At 36.9% G+C, this 21457-nt stretch overlaps 1 protein-coding gene across 17 annotated transcripts in view; it reads right to left on the reverse strand.

The window, feature by feature from the left end:
• Positions 1-21457, reverse strand: part of CEP83 (centrosomal protein 83) — a 154947-nt gene that overhangs the window by 98030 nt on the left and 35460 nt on the right. For 15 of the 17 annotated variants that reach the window (XM_063646574.1, XM_063646576.1, XM_063646575.1 and 12 more), the window contains 2 exons: positions 2512-2785; positions 1894-2044 (listed from right to left, as the gene is read on the reverse strand). In XM_063646574.1, the coding sequence (XP_063502644.1) occupies positions 1894-2044; positions 2512-2684 (324 nt within the window). In that variant the 5' untranslated portion in view covers positions 2685-2785. The remainder of the gene's footprint in view (positions 1-1893; positions 2045-2511; positions 2786-21457) is intronic. The other 2 variants (XM_063646577.1, XM_054442115.2) reach the window with 1 other exon arrangement.

Raw genomic sequence — 21457 nt, forward strand, 5'->3', positions numbered from 1 at the left:
ATCACATAGTGCTCCTCTCTACCCCATCTGTCTCCATCTCTCTTCTCCTCTTTTTTTAAGGACACCAGTAATATTGAGTTAAAGGCTCATCATACTCCAATATGACCTCATCAGCTTAACTAATTACATCTGTAATGACCCTACATCCAAATAAGGTCACCTTCTGAGGTACTAGGAGTTAAGACTTCAAAATATCCTGGTTGGGGATACAACTCAACCCATAATAGATTCAAAGAAAAACTAGATGATTACCAACTCTAAGATGCTGAGGCTGTAGGTATGTTTGACACAGACAGTGCAATATATGAACAACAATCCCAATTCATTCATTTATTTCAATTTTTCACGTCATGCATTCAACAAACAGATGTTTACTAGGCATTATCCTAAACACTGAAGACACACTGAAAAAAAATTCCTGCCTTCATGGAGCCTGAATTCAAATAAACATGTCATCATTTATGAATATTTACTATGTGGCAAGTATGGTAGTAAAAATGTAGATGTTATCTCATTAGTCCTCACAACTCTTGTTAAGCAGAAACTTTTATCCCCTTTACCACATGTGAAAACTAGGCATAGAGACGTAGTTACTTGTTGAAGGTATCATCTTCTGGAAGAATTGACCCTTTTTTTTCATTATAAAACGTCCTTTTTATCTTTAGTGATACTCTTTGTCTGGAAGTCTCTTTTATCTGAATTAATATAACTACTCCAGCCTTCTGGATGTGCTTTACTTACTTTCTGGATGTGCTTGGTACAAATAATCACATTTAGATGTCACTCTCATGAAACAGAATAATTAAATTTGCAATACCTGAACAATCTCTCAAATATCTTGGGTTCAGCATTCACAGCTTCCATTCATACAGGGCTCTAAATTTTTGCAAAACAAATTAATGCACTGATTCTACAGGCTTAAATTACATTTCCCTCTTCAATTTACATTTCTGAGGTTTCTATTTGTATATTTAAATGTCCTAAATATACCTAGGAATGAAACAGTGAGCATAGTGGAGGCTCCAAGCCAGGCTTAGTGGTGTTCCCAGCAATGGTAGATTTGAAAAAGTTATTGAATGACAAACTTACAAGGCTTCCGTCAAAGGATATCTAAGAGTTGGGTGATATGCCAGACTAGGTGACTTGAAAGATGCCTTCTTACTCTATGAACTTCTGACTCTAATATTAATAATACCTTATTATTTGTACCAAGCAGATTGTTAGGCAGAAATAAATAGCTGGTGCTCTTCAGAGATTAAATAAATACGGGAAAATATTGTTCCTGAGAACCCACTAATTTGAAATTTACAGGAAATCTGACTGGAGTTTAAAGTCTGGCTTTGCTCTATTTTCCAGACAAATGAAAAAATGAATAGCGTGAAAATGATTTAAAGAAACTGTACTTCAGCACTTTGGAGACAACTATCTTTTGCTTTACAAACCCATTTGCTTTACAATGTACACATAAATTATGTGCACATACTGTTTTTACAGTCTCTTTTAAGAAGCTCCTTAAGAACAGCTGTCTTTTTTTAGCTTTCAGTTATAATGCATATACAAATATTAGTAACTCTTTTAAAAAAATTCTTTAATTCTGAATTTTTATCAATTCAAACTCACTTTTTCCCTAATTATTCTTAATGGTTAAATATTATTTATATCAGAATAGGCAATATAATACCAATTTACATCAAATAACAGTTTCATGGCTCCCTTACATGGTAGCTAACATTCTAAGATATATGAAAGAAGATTAAATTGTGCCACTTGGAGATACAGCAAAGTAATCATTAAGGATATAGACAGAAATTGCCAAATTCACCAAAACTACTTACTTCCACTACGTATCTGACTGCTTTTATACTAACTCAAAACTCAAATATATTTTCTCACCTGCAGTTTCATTTCTTCTAAGTCTTTAGTTTTCTCTACTAATTCTCCTCTTAGTTCTTCAAGCAGGAGCTGAAGTTTTTCCTGCTGAGTTTGCTTTTCATTAAACAGGTGCTTGAGTTCATTTTGTAACTTTACATGTTCATTTTGCAACCTGGTTTTTTTTAAAGAGAATTCAATTTTGAGTAAATCCTTTCTTTCTAATTGCATTACTTTATGTAAAGTCAATCAACACCACAGAAAAACAAGTCCAATATCACACATTCCTTTAAGCCCAAAAGTATCTTTTCTTTACAGAGTTTCATTTAATTATTAACACTGTAGTTTTGGAATGCAATTTTACTTTGGTGGGAGATGGGGAACACATTTAGCCATCCGGATACATTTAATCTTATATGTCTTGCTACTTTCAAAATAAGGCTTATAAATTCATAACCCACTTGATATACTTAGTTTGGAACAAAATAATTTTAAAGTAAAAATTTTACTGTATTAAAAAAGTTTTAAATGTATACATTGCAAAATAACAAAAGTATACTATATTCTATAGCAAACATTCAGCCAAGATAATGCCAATAACTTTTTAAAACCAAACCCCACTTCTAGATTTAAGTAATTTACCTTGTGTGTTCAGCCTTCAGCGTCTGATAATTAGCTTTATGATGCTCACATCGTAACCTTTCATCAATTAACATTTTCTGGAACTCTGACTGAGAACCTGTCAATCCACTGTCTCCAGCAGGAGGAAAATTATTGGGAAAAGTGTCCATATCGGTAAATGTGCTGGCAACCATGTAAAAATAAGTTTTGGCTTTCTTACTGTTTTAGTTTTCTTTCCAAGGGTATTTCCCACTCCTTTCTTGCTAAGGCAGAATCTCAGGAGGCCAAATTATACCTGCACAGAGAAATAAACATCATTACATAATCTGCGATCAGTAAATGTAAGCTTCCTTTAATGTTACATATTTTTATCACTTTTATTATTCTCCTTTTTTTTTTTTTTTTTTTTTGAGAGGAGTCTGCTCTGTTGCCCAGGCTGGAGTGCAATGGTGCGATCTCGGGTCACTGCAACCTCCACTCCCAGGTTCAAGCAATTCTCCTGCCTCAGCTTCCTGAATAGGTGGGATTACAGGCGCCTGCCACCATACCCGGCTAATTTTTTTTTTTTTTTTTTTTTTTTTTTTGAGACGGAGTCTCGCTCTTTCGCCCAGGCCGGAGTACAGTGGCGCTATCTTGACTCACTGCAACCTCCGCCTCCCAGGTTCACACCATTCTCCTGCCTCAGCCTCCTGAGTAGCTGGGACTACAGACGCCCGCCACCACGTCTGGCTAATTTTTTGTATTTTTAGTAGAGACAGGGTTTCACCATGCTGGCTAAGCTGGTCTTGAACTCCTGACCTCAGGCAATCTGCCTGCCTTGGCCTCCCAAAGTGCTGGGATTACAGGTGTGAGCCACCATGCCCAGCCTCTCCTTATCATTTTTATTACAAAGCCCAATTCTCAGATTTTAATTGTTCATAAAACAAAACACAAATATAAAGCTGAATCACAATTCAGCTTTTGAACAATTTTCTTTACTTCCATACAGCTTCTGTGACCATCAAAATCACATCTTCAAGTATTAACCTAGCTCCACTAGAAGCACAGACTTTCCCAGTTTAGGTAGTCTTAAATTCACAAACCAGAGTCATGTTTCCTGAAGCTACTGCAGTAAGCTTCAAGTACAGATCCTGGTACAAAATCCATACTCCCAAATCAGAGGAAAAGCTATTTGGAACTTGGTAACTGGCTAGGGAGAATCAAGGTCTTCAAAAGGTGACCTTCAGCAAGTAATATGCCTATGATTAATGCTTTGAAGGGTCTTTTACTTGACACAAGGCAAGCTGCACCCAGACTGCAGATTCACATGAGAAATTAGTCAACACATAAATATTGATCAACTCCTACATGTTATACACTGTGTTAAGAGAAAACTAAATCTCACCTATCTCCAAAAGCACTGACTCAGTATTACGAACGTCACTGTTTATTTCATCTAGAAATAAAAAATGATGTTTCAAAGTGTTCTTATAACTAAGAACAAAAATTTTAATTAAAATAGTTGTCTCCTTTAATTTCTTTCTCTAGTTCCATAATACATACACACACACACACACACATATACATACATATTTTTTTCCTGATAGAATCTTCCTTAGTCATGGGTTATTACAAATCACTTCTTATAACAAAAAAAATCTTTGTCCTATGCAAACCAATCATTAAATTATTCAGCCTTGCTTGAATTATACCATCTCTGATAAATTAGTGTGATATCTACGTATTACTTAAGACAATCTTTAAACTACAATTGCAGTTGTTTTGGTTTCCTCTGAAATTATATTTTAATAGAGAGGGAAAAGTCCCTCAAGAACACTATACTCCTTACTCTTAGGTTTAACATGCAGTGGGATTCAATCTTTGTAAATACAGCATGCGCTATCTGTAGCAGCTACCACAAAATTATCCTGCCAAAAGTATACATTTGCCAAGGAATTAATGAATTGCATCATAAAACTGGCATTCAATTTTTACTCTACTGTGGGTAAAATGCTATCAAATAGAATCTCATGCTCCAAAGAAATCTTTCATGAAAGGAAGAGTCAACTGATGTGGCAAACTACATTGTTGTCTCATTTTAAGAAATTGCCACAGCCATCCCAACCTTCAGCAACCATCTAAATAGTTAGCAGCCATCAGCAGAAAGGCCAGACCCTTCACCTGCTAATAGATGATTACTCACGGAAGGCTCAGGTGATCAATAGCATTTTTTAGCAACAAAGTACTTTCCAATTAAGGTATCTACATTTTTAAGACATAATTATATTGTAAACTTAACAGACTACAGTATGGTGTAAACATAACTTTTCTATGCACTGAGAAACCAGAAAATTCATGTGACTTGCTTTATTGTAGGAGCAATCCAAATAAGTTAAAATAAAGAAACACTAATTCCTAAATGTAAGTTTAGGTTTACTCTTGGCTTCTAAAGCTTTATAGGAAGAAAAAATATTTGGAGGTTAATAAATATGTTTGGCTCCACATTAAAAATTATTCTATGGAAAAATACATTTTTAAAGATTATAAAATGTGTATTTATAAAATGTTGATATGTGACAGCTCAAAATTGCTTACTTCCTAGGTTTTCACTAAAAGTTAAGATTACTAAGATTTAACTAAAAATTAAGATTACTAAGAGTTAAAATTCTAGTTAATACATAGAATTCTGTATGCAAAGTGTACAAGAAAAAAACAAAATTTGTTTTTGGTGAAAAAATTGTTTTAAACGACATAAAAATGTGTTTTTATTTAAAAAGTAATTTGTCTAATTCAGAAGTTATTGAAAGATTATTTCAAAATATGAATTTGGAAAAACATGAAAACAAGGCAGAAAGGAACAAGTAAAAAACAGACACAAAAAACTATGAGAACGTATTTTTGGTAAGAAAAGAGAATGACAGTAATTTTTGTATAAAAAAATCTTATGTGGTTGAAATGACAGAAAAAAAGGGAAGTAAATTTTTGTCCTAAGGTAAAATGATTGTTTCAATATAAAAAAGAGAAATATAAGACAAAACTAAAGGATTGAGCAAGCTGTAGAAGGTCTGGGCAAATTATGAAAGGTTTGTGAGAGATGAATCTTATGAAAGAAATTTTATTTGTGAACAAATTGGCTAAAATGAAAAGTAAATTGTTTATAGGTTTGTCTTAAAATTGACTCCTCATATCAAAAGTACACTGATACAAAACTAAAATTTGATCTTCTCTTTTAAAACAAGATTTTCTTATTGATTGCTCTCAATGAAAAAATAATAAAAGTAGATTTTAAAAGGCAAAAAACCCCCACTATTTAAAATGGAGAGAGAAATTAATAATGATAAAGGTTAAATACACCAGAAAGATGTGACAAGTTTAAATTTATATGCACTTACTATGGCCACTAAATATGTAAGGCAGAAGTTGTCAAAACTATAAGGAGAAATAGACAAATTCACAATGATAGGAGGAGAATTTCACCACTATTCTTGGTAACTAATGAGACAAGAAGATTTAAAAAAATAATCAGTAAGAACACAGATAATTTAAACAACAATTAACCATGCTGACCTAACTGACATATGGAAGACTATACCCTGTAACTACAGAATACACACTCCTCCCAAGTATACACATAGTATTTATAAATATTGACCACATGCCAGGTATTTAAAAAACATTTCAAACATTTTAAAAGACGAAGATCTTACAAGATACCTTCTCTGACCACAATGCTCTTAAACTAAACTCAATACAAAAAATAACCAGAAAAGCCACATATGCTTACAAGGGAAGAAATACATTTCTAAATAACTTATGAATCAAAGAAAAGGTCAAAATAGAAATTAGAAAATATGTAGTACTAAATGAAAATTGATACTCCACTTTAAAACTTATGGAATAAAGGTTTCTACTTTGAGGAAGATGGAGCAGATATACATTTTCCTTTTATACTCATTAATACAACTAAGAGTCCTGGATTTAGGTATATGACAAACATAAGACTATGAATAATGGAGACTAGAAGGCCAACCAGCTATGGACCTGAGAATGTAAGGACAAATACAGTGGTGAGTTTAGTTCCCTGGGTTTTCTTCTTCATATATCTCAGACACAGAGCTGAAGAAACTGGCAACCAGGAAACACCAATTAATTCAGACAAATAAGTCTCGAACAAAAAAGCCTACTCTCTAGCCAAAGGAACAAAAAAGAGGGAGCCTAGCAAGATAATATGTAGACAATTACAATCTACTCTATCCAAATACCATACACACACACACAAAAAAAACTGTAGTTCCACCTCCATCCACACAAGCAAAGATCAGGTGGAAGCCAAGCGAGGCTGTAATAAAATACCCTAATACTGGGCCAAGATGGTGCACAAGAAGGCTCACTAGAAAACAGAAACTTCCATTGCTTCCTGAACCGTAATAAAGCTCAATGATCCTGCAATGTCAGAGGAGACCACATGGAAAACCTAAACTTTCACCCCCACCAACAGTAACAAAGAGGACCTCCTTCACCCCACTGCAATGCTGGCACAGAAGGCCTAGTGGAGAGTTAGGACAGGCAGAACCACCAACAGTAATGAGGCTACCCTCTCCAGGGTATCAGTGAAGATCACATGGGGAGCCAGAACTACAGCTACCTGGCAATAACAAAGATCCCTCCCGCAACCTCCCTCCGAAAAAAAACTAAGGTGTCAACAGAGGCCAACTTAGAAACCTCAACTTGCTAGGCACTATGGCTTGTGACTGCAAATCCCAGCCACTCAGAAGGTGCGGTGGGAGGATTGCTTGAGACCAGGAGTTCCAGACCAGCCTGGGCAACACAGTGAGACCCTGCCTCAAAACCAAACAAACAAAAGTCATTAGCTGGGCATAGTGGCATGTGCCTATATGCCCAGGTACTTGGGAGGCTAAGATAGGAGGATTGCTTAAGCCCAGTTCAAGGCTGCAGTGAGCTATGATTATGCCACCACATTCTAGCCCAGGCAACAGATTATGCCACCACACTCTAGCCCAGGCAACAAAGCAAGATTCCCACCTCTTAAAAAAAAACCAAAAACACAAACAAAAAAAAACCTTGTACTTCCATCCCCACCTGGCAAAAACAAGGTAGTATGCCCTCTTTCCTCTACCAGAAAAGTGTCAGAAAAAGCCCGCTAAAACAAAAGGTTTAGATAGAATCCACAATATTATAATATCCCAAATGTCCAAGTTTCGATAGAGAACCACTGGTTGGCCAGGCAGTGGCTTACGCCTGTAATCCCAGCACTTTGGGAGGCCAAGGCAGGTGGATCACCTGAGGTCAGGAGTTCGAGACCAGCCTGGCCAACATGGCAAAACCCCATCTCTACTAAAAATACAAAAATTAGCAGGGTGTGGTGGTGCACGCCTGTAATCTCAGCTACTCAGGAGGCTGAGGCAGGAGAAACGCTTGAACCCAGGAGGCAGAGGTTGCGGTGAGCTGCGATCACACCACAGCACTCCCGCCTGGGCGACAGAGGGAGACTCCATCTCAAAAGTAAATAAATACATACATACATACATAAAAAAAAAGAAATCCATTGATCATATCAAGAATGAAGATTTCAAACTGAATGAAAAAAGATAGAAAGCCAACACTATGATGACAGAGATGTTATGGTTATTTGACAAGACTTTAAAGCACTGATGATAAAAATGCTTAAACAAACAATGACAAGCTTGAAATAAATGAAAAGAGGGTCACAGCAAAGAAATACAAGTCTCAGAAAAGAAGGTAAAAAGAAGAACCAAGTGGAAATTTTAAAACTGAAAAATACAGGCTAAGCCTGGTGGCTCATGCCTGTAATCCCAGCACTTTGGGAGGCTGAGGCAGGTGGGTCACTTGAGGCCAGGAGTTCGAGATCAGCCTGGCCAACATAGTGAAACCCCGTCTCTACCAAAAATACAAAAATTAGCCAGGTGATGTGGCATGCGCCTGTAGTCCAGCTACTCAGGAGGCTGAGGCAGGAGGACTGCTTGAATCCGGGAGGCAGAGGCTGCAGTGAGCCAAGATTGTGCCACTGCACTCCAGCCTGGGCGACGGACTGAGACTCTGTCTTTAAAAAGAAAATAAAAAAATACAATGACCAAAATAAAAATATTAGATGAGCTCATCAGCAGAAATAGAGAGGAAGAGGAAAAGAATTAATGCACTGGGAAGATAGAACTACAGAAATTACTCAGCTGAACAATAGACAGAAAATAGACACACAAAATAAATAAGCAGTTCAGGGACTGTCAGAACTAACAGAAAATACCTACCATTCCTGTTCCTGGTGTATGATTCCATTTATATGAAATATCCAGAATAGATAAATACATAGAAGGTAGACTGATGATTGCCAGGGACTAAGGGAATGGGGAAATGGGAATTGACTGCTTAATGGGTACAAGGTTTTCTTTGATGTGGTAAAATGTTTTGGAACTAGATAATGGTGGTTGTTACGCAATGTTGTGAATGTAATAAATGCCATTAAATTATATGCTTTAAACTAGTTAATGTTATGCTATATTAATTTCACCTCAATAAAAAAAGAGAAAAATAAACCTAGCAAACTAGAAACTTAGAAGTGCATCAATCTTATCAAAGGTGTACATAAAAAGAGTATGTTAAAACACCATACCTGACTTTAAAATCTTAAAACATCTTTTTCTGAGAATGTGATCAAAACAAGAAAGTACATTATTGCCACTTTTATTCAATATTGTATTGAAGAACTGGAACAAAACAAAGGAATAGAAGGTATAAAAACTAAAAAAAAAAAAAAATCTTTATATACACACGTTCTGATTGTGTATGTAGAAAATCTAAACAAATTTACAGAAAAATAATTAGAAAAAGTGAGTTAGCAAGATTGGCAGATAGAGCAATATACAAAAATTAATTGAATTCCATATGCCAGCAACAAAATATTTTTTATTTTTTTCAATAGTGATATTCTTTAACAACAAAGTATGTTTAAAGACATTCTTAATAACAAAAAATATCAAAAACCTAGGTAAAAAGATGTGCAAACTATTAATTATAGGAAAACTGTGGCTAGCTACTGAAATAAACTAAAAAAGACCTAATAGAGATATGGACTAGGTGTATGGATTAGAAAACATTCTAAAGAGACAAATTCTCCCCAATCTACAGATGATGTGATATCAATTAATATCCAAATGAGTGTGTCTCTATGTATGAGAAACTTAACATGCTGATTCAAAAATTTATGTGGAAATACAAAAGACCAGGCCAACAACAGTGGAAATGATTTTAAAGAAAAAAAACGAGAAGACTTTACTATATATCAATACTTACTATAAATATACAGTAAACAGGATACAGCCCATAAACTGACCTACCCATATAAGATAATTCAGAAGAAAGGTGGTTTTGCCGAACCATAAGGAGAAGAGTCTTCAATAAAGGCCACTGGGACAACTAGATAACCTTGTAGAAAAAAAGAAACTTGCGCCTTTCTATTACACACTAAAATTAATTCTAGTTGGACTGAAGATCTAAATGTGAAAAGCAGAAGCACAAAGTTGCCACAATATAGGAAAAAATATTCAGTAACTCAAGGCAGGAAAAATAGTATGTCTAAAATCTAAAAGGTGATTCCGAGATAAATAATGAGACCGAGCACCTTTTCTTTGTTTACTGGCCATTTAGATATCTTCTTTTATAAAATATCCATTTGCATCTTTTGTCCAATTTTTTCTATTGAATTGTCTTTTTAATTACTAATTTGTAAAAATTATTCATAATATTTAAATCTCAATGAGAAAACCAAAAAGACTGACGATAAGTCTGGAGAGGAGAGGAAACAAAGGTTGTAATGTAAACTGGCATATTCACTTTGGGAAAAAAACTAGCATTATCTACTAAGGTTAAAAAAAATACATATACTATGACTCAGTAATTCCTCTCCTTGGCATATATCCACTTGAAATGTGGTATACACAGGTCCACAAAAAGATTTATATGATACTGTTCATAGCAGTATTGTTCCTAACAACTGAAACCTAGAAACAAATCCAATGACCATCAACAGTTGAAGAAATGAATAGTGGTATAATGGAACTAGTACTATACTGCAATAAAAATAAGCTATAAATCAAGCTTGTCCAACCTGTAGCCCATGGGCCACATACAGCCTATGATGGCTTTGAATGCAGCCCGACACAAATTCATAAACTTTCTTAAAACCTTATGAGTTTGTTTTGCGTGTTTTTTTTGTTTTGTTTTTTAGTTCATCAGCTTTCGTTACTGTTAGTGTATTTTATGTGTGGCCCAAGATAATTCTTCTTCCAGTGTGGCCCAGGGAAGCCGAATGACTGGACACCCCTGCTATAGATACTCTATACATAGGGTGACTATTACAGACATATTGTCCAGAAGAAGCCAAACATAAAAGAATATACACTAAATTATTACAAATAGATTATTACAAATATATAAAGTTTAAAAATTAAAAACAAGCACTATAGTATATAGGGGATACATGCTTAGGTATAAGCATGTATAAAGGAACTAACTATCATTAAAGTCAGGAAAATATTACTTGATGAGGCTAGTAATGTTCTACTTCTTGATTTTTGTGGATACATGGAGGTTTGCTTTGTAACTTGCTTTGTAAATCACTCAGCTGTACATTGTTGTATACTTTTCTATATGTATATTATAATTCATAATTTTTTTTTGAGACATTCTCATTCCGTCATCCACACTGGAGTGCAATGGCATGATCACAGCTTACTGCACCATCAATCTCCCAGGCTCAAGTCACCTCAGTCTCCCAAGTAGCTGGGACTACAGGCACATGTCATTAGGCCTGGCTTTTAAAAATTTTTTTATTTATTTTAATTTTTATTTTTATTTTGTAGAGACAAGGTCCCACTATGTTGCCTAGGCTCCGCTTGAACTCCCACACTCAAGCCATCCTCCAACCTTGACCTGCTAAAATGTTAGGATTACAGGAATGAGCCACAGCAACCAACCTTATAATTCACAATTTTTTAAAAAGGGACTTGGAAGGGAGAGTGATTCAAAAATTGGGCTCAGCATCATGTCAAGGACTGTAGTCCTTTTCATTTTTCTTCCAACAAATCCTGTTGGCTTAATTCTCCTCATGGTTGTGAGGCTACCACATGGATATGTAATATTCATTTTTAAAAAATTTATTCTACTAGTTCTCTTTTATTCATGTGCTTGTTTATAGTCCTTTAAGTAAAATTTACATATAATGAAATGCACAAATATTATCTCCATGCATTACTTAACAAGGATATGCTCTGATAAACTCATTGTTAAGTGATTTCATTGTTGTGTGAACATCAAAGAATGTACGGTACTTACACAAACCTAGATGATATAGCCTATTATACACCTAAGATATATGGTATATAGCCAATTGCTTGTAGGCTACAAACCTGTACAACATGTTACTGTACTAAATGTTGGAGGCAACTGTACAAAATGAAGTAGAGGTTCCTCTTCAAAGGGACTTTCCTTCCAGTCTAATTGAGAATAAATAGTAGCCTCTCTTAGAAGCAAAATTTACTCAAAGACCTGTGGTAATATTCTTAAATATCTGCTAGCCGTAATAAAGAAAGCAATATACTTTGTGTTCTTTGCCCCCACCTTTTGGCCTAGATATTTGCCCTGGCATGCCTATATAGGCCCAAGCAAGCGTTAGGTTATAGCCTGTTCCTCTTCCTTATTTGGAGGTGTTTTGGCCTTTCTCAGCATTCCACAAGTTACTTCCTCCTTTCCTTTGTTCTCCTCTACCTTTACCTCTTTTGGGAGGTTCTAAGTTGCTAGCCAATCGGGACAAGAACAGAATGTGAAGTCCCATTCCAGCCAATGGAAACTGGACACAGCCATAGGGTGGGCGCATTAGATTATAAATGACCCTGTCTCCTTTGCTTGTGTGTGCTCTCATGGCAAGACTGCTAGTGAGTGGCACCCTTTCTGCAGAAAGTAAATTAGCCTTGCTGAGAGATCATTTATCTTAGTGTTGATTTCTGCAACACTGAATACCCGTTTCCAACAGCAACTGTAACACAAATCACTAGGCAATAGAAATTTTTTAGCTCCATTATAATCTTATGGTACCACTGTTGTGTATGTGGTTATATGCAGCACATGAATGTACACAATTTCATGAGTTCACAAAAGGAAGAACTCAAGAAAGCCTCAATTACATCAAGATATAAAACAGTCCCATCACTCCAGAAAGTTCCTTCATACTCCTTCCCCATCACCCACCCACAAGAGGCAACCACTTTTGTGGTTATTCTCACCATAGTTCCACCTGATCCAGAATATATTAAAGTGAAATCATAGAGTACGTACTCTCATGTATTTGCCTTGTTTCACCCAAATAGCTGTGAGATTCACCTATGTTTTTGTGTATCTCAGTGGTCTGTTCCTTTTTAAGGCTGAATAGCATTTCATCATTTAAATATACCACATATTATTTATCCAATCTCCTGCTGATGCGCATTTGGTTGTTTCTGGTTACAATGAATATAGCTGCTATGAGTATTCTTATACAAGACTTTCTGTGGACACATTTTCAGTTTGGGGGTGGGTGGTGGTAAACATTTAAGAGTGGAATTGCTGGGTCATGGAGCAGGTTTATATTTAACTTTGTGTAAGAAACTGCCAAATCTTTTTCCAACATGGTTGTACCATTTTCTATTCCAACCAAAAACATACAAGAATTTTTTTTTTTTTTTTTTTTTTTTGAGATGGAGTTTCACTCTTGTTGCCCAGGCTGGAGTGCAATGGCACAATCTCAGTTCATCACAGCCTCTGCCTCCTAGGTTCAAGTGATTCTCCTGCCTCCGCCTCCCAAGTAGCTGGGATTACAGGCATGTGCCAGCACACCCAGCTGATTTTGTATTTTTAGTAGAGATGGGTTTCTCCATGTTGGTCAGGCTGGTCTCGAACTCCCGACATCAAGTGATCTGCCCATCTCAGCCTCCCAAAGTACTGGGATTACAAGTGTAAGTCACCATGCCCAGCCAACATATTGATAATTCTGTTTGCTCCACATTTTTCCCAATACCTTGTAGCTGCACCAGACCAATCTGGTTCAACTTTTATGTAATAAATTGTGAGTTATTTTTCAGCTGCCATGGACCCTCAGCTCACATAACCTGAGCATGCTCAGATGAGCCAAGACTGCAATCTCAGGAGGAACCTAAGTGCTTGGACCAAGAAATGGGGACTGAATTAAGAAGCAGACACTGCATGGCAGGATCCAGGATCCAATCAGATCAAGCTCTGGCATCATCCCATGGTGGGATCCTGTCAGATCATGCCTCCAGTACCACCTCATTGCAAGATCCAATCAGATCATGCCTTGTTATCCTACACTTATAAAACCTGACTCAGGCCCCTGCTTTGGGAACTATCTCCATGTTCTCCTTACTTGTTGCAAGTAATAAAATTCTCATGCTAAATCCTCTTTGGTTGTGAGCACTGAGTTGATGATACCTGCCAAACAACCAAACCCACCTGTCATGTGAGTAATAATGTGATGTTGTGAGTCCCTTTAATTGTAGCCCTTCTAGGAGGCACAAAGTGGTATCTCCTTATTATTTTAATTTACATTTTCCTGAAGCACTTTTTCATGTATTTAATGCTGTTCACAGACCGTCTTAATCTATGAAAAGATTTTTGCTTTAAGAACCATCACAGCAAAGAATATTTATGCTGTAGCTGGCAAAATGGGAGATTTTAACAGCTAATGTGTATATAAGAAATGAAAACAGGCCAGTGTGGTGGCTCACGCCTGTAATCCCAGCACTTTGGGAGGCCGAGGCGGGCGGATCACGAGATCAGGAGATTGAGACCATCCTGGCTAACACAGTGAAACCCCATCTCTACTAAAAATACAAAAAAAATTAGCCGGGCATGGTGGCAGGCACCTGTAGTCCCAGCTACTCAGGAGGCTGAGGCAGGAGAATGGCGTGAACCCGGGAGGCGGAGCTTGCAGTGAGCCAAGATCACACCACTGCACTCCAGCCCAGGTGACAGAGCGAGACTCTGTCTCAAAAAAAAAAAAAGAAATGAAAACAAATCTAAAATTTGCCTCATTGTACTAATTACCATTTAGCTTCCTGAGCACATAATGCTGTTTTCTACCGCCATGGCTTTGTAAATGCTAATTTCCTTGCTCAGAACGCTTTTTCCATCTCTTTGTACTCTGATCTAGTGAATTCCTATTCAGCCTTCAAAACCCAGCTCAGGAATGCATTACTTCCTCCATGAAGTAAAGACCCTCCCAAACATATATAGTTCATTATTCTGTGTTTTATCTTGCATTTTAGTATACATAACACATGGAATGTAACTTTGTCCATGACAAGGAACATGTCTTACTCATGTTCATAACCCCAGCACCTAAAAAACCACAGGCACATATTACGAGCTCAAAAATAACAAATGAACAAATAATGTGCTCACCATTCTGATGCTACTTTAGCCTCGATTCACTTTTCTGCTCCAAATTCAGAAACAGTCTTCCAAACAATAGTGGGCTGAATGCTAGCCCCTCAAAATATGTCATTTCCTAATCTCTGGATGCTATGAATATTACCTTATATAGTTTTAAAAAAAGGGTGGGGTGATTAAATTAAGGATCTTAAGAGGAGAGGCTTATGTTGGATTATATAAGTGGGCCCAAAACAATCACATGTATCCTTCTAAGAGAGAAGGAGAGGGAGTTTGAGACTGAAGAGGAAGAGGCAATGTGACCACGGAGACAGAGACTGGAAAGATGTAGCCATAAGTCAAGGAAAACCTACAGGCACAAAAAGCTGGAAAAGGCAAGGAAAGGATTCTAACCCAGAGCCTTCAGAGGGAACGTGGCTTGGCCAACAACTTGATTTCTGACTTCTAATCTCTAAAACGTTGAAAGAATAATTTTTTTTGTTGTTTTGAGACACCTATTATATGGCAATTTGTAACAGCAGCCACAAGTAACTAATACAATGGCTTTCTCTTGTATTAATATTTACTTACAATAAGGTTTATCAAACTCAAAATTTCTAACACAATTTTAAATTCCTACCATGGTTAGACTTCTTTGATTTCAATCAGTCAATACACAGCTAACAATTACCTGCAAGACACTTACACATACATTAGATGCTTGAAATACACAATAAAACATCTCCTACTGTGCAGAGTTTACTAAATACAGAAATTCATATTGAAAATTTTTTAAAGTAAAGTACAAAGTTCAAACAGTAATAAGCGAAAAAAAGTGAAACATTATCTCAATCAGCCTGTTAATCAGTGAGCACTTGTTGGGCTAGTCTCAGTGAAAGGCAGTTTTTAAAAGACTAGTACAACCTTTTTCCAAATTCTTCATCTCCTCTTTGCAACCATTACAAATACATAATCGCATCCATGTGTCCTTCCTACCACTTCTTTTGACTAGTCCCAGCTTTACAGACCTCTATATGACATTTTATTTTGCATAGGCACTGTATTTTTTAAGCAGTGAGTAGTACAATGTCTGCCCCAAAGTACGGTAATTCAAAATATTCAAAAAAGCACAGCTGCTGATGCTCATGGAAAGCTTCCAAAACACATTCCATTAAAAGCACATGCTATGCCTTTGAATATTTCAAAACAATGTTTTAAATACTACATGCCCTCAAAGTGAATGATGTTTTTTAAAAACAACATTAAAAGTCTAGGGAGGACCTACACCAGGCATTTACTTTACTTATAAACAAAACATTAGAAATGAATTTCTTCAAAATCCAGAGATAATCCTGCACTAGTCACCCAAACAGCCTTTGGATAGCCATCCAGGATGTCTTGCGTACAAAAAAAAGTCACAACTTGACGCCCTGCCAGAACCTGAAGTGCAGCTGGGAGCAGACCCTTCAAAGCCCTGGTAAGGTGCCAGGCTCTGTAATTGTGATTTAGAAAGAAACAAGAGAGAGCAAGGAATGAGAAAAGGAAGAAGATATGTATTCAAGTGGTTAGCAATCAACCACCAAGCACTCTAAATTAAAATGTTATTCTATTTTTACGATTATACTGTCTGCTTCTGCACAGCTTAATTCACACAAAAGAATTCTAGAAAGTAGGACATAGTAATGAGTCAACCTCAAATGCTTAGTGTAAATTACCAAAGTCTCTGAAAGTTGTGATCTGAAAGGCAAAAATGATTCTTGTCCGAATTCATTTTAACATTTCTTAATGTAAGGTCTGTTACAATAACATGGGGACTTTCCAGAAGATTTATGAGCACTTAGCACCTCTGTGTGAGTTGTATATTCTTCTTTGCTCACAGTCCCACCTTTCTTCTGAAATAGAAAAGGCTACCCATAATATGGCTGCTAATACACAATAAAGATTGTCTACTGATGCAACAGCATATCCTGAAAATTGTTTTTTAAGTAAATACTGATTTAATTTTATTTCCATGAGATTTATGCCTTAATCTGAAAAGTTAAAGATAAATTGATACTTAAAACTGAGTTTAACTGATATTTTACTGCAGTTAACACAAACATTCTCTTCATTATTTTGAATCTGTCACAAAGCAAGTATAAAATTTTTCACAGCCAGAAAAAGGAGATAAATAAAAGCCATCCTCAAGACACACAGGTTAATGTTAAAACCATATACTTTTAAAAACTGATTAAACAACCAATATTTATTAAGTGACTACTATACCATATTTACTGAATGGTCTACTTATAGTAAAAGAGTTTTGAGAGATATAAAAAAATATACAGACCATCAAGTCAAGCACACTTCTCATGAGGAAAGAAGAGCCTGCCCATATTCAGAGTACTCCATGGATATTTTCTAAGTACCTTTAATATGCTAGACACTTTGTTGGATACAGGAATACACAAATAAATAAAAGAAAATCCTTGTCCTCAAGGAGTTTATGATGGTCAGTGGAATATACTCGTTAACCAACAATTGCTGACTGAATAAGGATGAGAGAAAATGGACTATTTAAACTTTCTGGACTTAAAATTTTTTTACCATGTGCACATATTACCTATTCAAAGTCATAAATACAAAAAGTTTTTAAGTTGTAAAACATTAAGGTATTCAACAAAGAGGTAACAGGAAACACCTAAATCAAGGAAGGAGAGAGAAGTGAGGCAGCCTGCTTATCTGAGATTAGCTAAGAGCCTGGAGAGACTCCCCAATCTGGGGAAAGGGTAAATGAGAGATGCCCAGGGGTCCACATTCCCACCATGGATACCTGCAATCCTAGCCACAGTAGAGGCCCTGGACCCTCATAGGCCCTGAAACTAACAAAGGGAGCTGCATGAAGAGTGCACAACAGCACTGCTCCAGAGAGGGAGCTCACGCTGGGGCACACCAACCTCTCCACTCTCCATCCCAGTCCTGCAGCTATAGTAAGACACCATTTTGAGAACCCAGTCCCAACAGACTGCACCTTGCGCTTGGGCTTAACAGCACCTGTCTCTTCACATCCCTGGAGTCCCACTGACATACCCAGCCCACAGTTACCACCATGCCTGGTTCCTGATGCTGGGGCCAAAGTGCATGCCTCTGGCTCCAATCTCACCCACTGCTTCCAGCAGTGGAGCCACCACTCATTTTCATGTGTCCGGAGTCCCTCACCCACAGCTGCCATCACTGTGCTACCAGGACTAAGGAATAAGCAAAGCATGAGCTTCCACTGCCCAGGCTAAAGCACAAGCCAAGCATGAGCTGCCACCACCAGGACTAAAATGTGAGTGAAACACAGGCTGCACCGCCAGGGCTGAAACACAAGCCAAGTATGGTCTGCCACCACCAGGGCTAAAATGCAAGTGAAATGCATGTTCCTAATACTTGCCTGCATATAGCTGGTATCACTGAAAGCAACTCTGCCCTCCCCAGCAGTAGGGCTGCAGCACAGACACTGCCTCTCACAACATGAACATTGTGCCAGGGGCCTAAGGATCACCCCACCCCTTCCTAACACAGCCAGCACCTATACGCACCACTGGGGAGTCTAAAGACAAGCCCACCTGGCCTCGCCCACCCCTCCATGCCAGAGCACACAATCCAGAGGCCTGGAGATCACACAACTCAGCTGCCATTGGCAACTAAGGACTCTTCCCAGGAACCTGAGATTGGGCTCACCCACCCAGCTACTAACATCACAGCAAGAAAATATCATACCTCCAAAGTAACACAATAATTCTCCAGCAACAAATCCCAATCAAAAATAAACTCACAAAATTCTGGAAAAAGAATTTAAAATATTGATTTTAAAGAAGCTCAGTGAGATACAAGAGAATACTGAAAAATAACATAAAGAAATCAGAAAAACAATTCCTAGAATATGAATGAGAAATTTATGAAAAAGATAGGTATCATTAAAAAAAAAAGAATCAAATTCTGGAACTGAAGACTTCACTGAGTGAAATACAAAATACATTGGAAAGCTTCAACAACAGACTAGATCGAGCAGAAGAAAGAATCTCAGAACCTGAAGATAGGTCTTTCAAATAACCCAATCAGACAAAAGATAAAGAAGAATAAAAAACAGTGAGCAAAGCCTTTGTGACATATGGGCACCATAAGGCAACTAAATATTCTCAGAGTCTCAGAAGGCAAAGAGAAAATAAAATGCATAGAAAACCTACTTAATGAAATAACGGATAAAAACTTCCGAAGTCTAGCAAGGGATTTAAACATCCAGATACAAGAGGCTCAGAGATTCCCAAATACAATGCAGAAAGGTCTTCCACAAAGCACGTTATAGTCAAACTGTCAAAAATCAAAGACAAAAAGAGAATTCCAAAAACAGCGAAATTCATTTCACCTATAAAAACACACAGACTGAAAGTAAAGGGATGGAAAAAGACATTATATGCAAACAGAAACTAAAAGGGAGCAGGAGTAGGAGTAGCTACACATATATCTGTTAAAACAGGCTTTAAGTCAAAAACAGTAAAAACAGACAAAGGTCATGATATAATAGAGGATCAATTCAGCAAGAGGATAACAATTCTAAACCATATGCACCCAACACAAGAGCACCCAGATATACAAAGGAAACATTATTACACCCAGAAAGAAATTCACAAATATCCATCTAGTTTTGACAAAGGCACTAAGGACATATGCTTGGAAAAGAATGCCCCCTTCAATAAATGGTGCTGGGAAAATTGAATATCCATATGCAGAAAAATTAAATTGGATCCCTACCTCTCACATATACAAAAATCAACTCAAGATGGATTAAAGATGCAAACGTAAGACCCAAGACTATAAAATTACTAGAAGAAAACATAGGGAAAACACTTCAGGACATTGGTCTCAGCAAAGATAGTATGGCTAACACTTCAAAAGCACAGAAAACAAGAACAAAAATAGACAAGTGGGACTATATTAAACTAAAAAGCTTCAACACAGCAAAGGAAACAATCAACAGAGTGAAGAAAAAACCCACTGAATGGGAGAAAATATTTGCAAACCATTTACCTGACAAGGGACTAATACCTGGAATATACAAGGAAATCAAAACTTAACAGTAAAAAAAAAAAAAAAAAAAAAAAAAAAAGCCTCATTAACAAGTGGGTAAAGGCCACAAATAAACATTTCTCAAAAGAATACATACAAATGACCAATGGGTATATGAAAAAATGCTCAACATCACTAATTACCAGGGAAATGCAAATCAAAACCACAGCAACATATCATCTTATCCCAATTAGAATGGCTACTATAAAAAAATAACAACAGATGCTGGCAAGGATGTGGAGAAAAAGGGAACTCTTATATGCTGCTGGTACGAATGTAAATTAGTACAGCTACTATGAAAAACAGCATGAAGATTTCTCAAAAAACTAAAAATAGAACTAGTATACAATCTAGTAATCCCACAATGGGGTATTTATTCAAAGGAAAAGATATCAGCATGTCAAAGGGATAGCTGGACTCAGGTTATTGCAGCACTATTCACAATAGCAAAGATACAGAATCAACATAAGTGTCCATTAATGGAGGAACTTTTTTTTTTTTTTTTTGAGATGGAGTCTCGCTCTGTAGCCCAGGCTGGAGTGCAGTGGCGCGATCTCAGCTCACTGCAAGCTCTGCCTCCCGGGTTCACGCCATTCTCCTGCCTCAGCCTCCCGAGTAGCTGGGACTACAGGCTCCCGCCACCACACCTGGCTAATTTTTTTTTGTATTTTTAGTAGAGACAGAGTTTCACCGTGTTAGCCAGGATAGTCTCAATCTCCTGGCCTTGTGATCCGCCCGCCTCGGCCTCCCAAAGTGCTGGGATTACAGGCGTCAGCCACCGCCCCTGGCCTGAACTGATTTTTTTTTAAATGTGGTATATATACATGGTGAAATACCATTCAGCTATGAGAAAGAATGAAATCATGTCATTTGTAGCAATATGGATAAAGCTGGAGATCATTACAATAAGTGAAATAAGCCAGGCACAAAAAGACAAATATCACATGTTCTAACTCATGTGGGAGCCTAAAAAAAGTTGATCTCATGGAGGTAGAGAATAAAATGGTATCAAAGGCCAGGAAGTATGTGTGTGGGGGAAGGTGGGATAAAGGGAGGTTGGTTAATGAATCAAGTTCTAATGTTGCAGAGCACAGTACAGTTAATAATTAATTTGAATCATATATATTTCAAAGTAGCTACAAGAGAGGACTTTAAATGTTCCCAACATATAGAAATGATACTCAAGGTGATGAATACCCCAAGTACCCTGACTTGATTATTACACATTCTATGCATGTAACAAATACACATGTACCTCATAAATATGTAAATTATGTGCCAATTTAAAAAAAGAGGAACTTAAAAAAATTATAAAATATTATAACATATTTACCAGTAGTATGAATGGACAAGGGAGAGAACCCTAATTCTGCTAGTGAAGCTGCCAGGGAAAACTTCACAAAGCAGCAGCTAAAATTAACAAAGGGATGCAAGGAAGAAA

This window comes from Pongo pygmaeus, chromosome 10, assembly GCF_028885625.2.
Source record: "Pongo pygmaeus isolate AG05252 chromosome 10, NHGRI_mPonPyg2-v2.0_pri, whole genome shotgun sequence".
Classification (NCBI taxonomy): domain Eukaryota; kingdom Metazoa; phylum Chordata; class Mammalia; order Primates; family Hominidae; genus Pongo; species Pongo pygmaeus.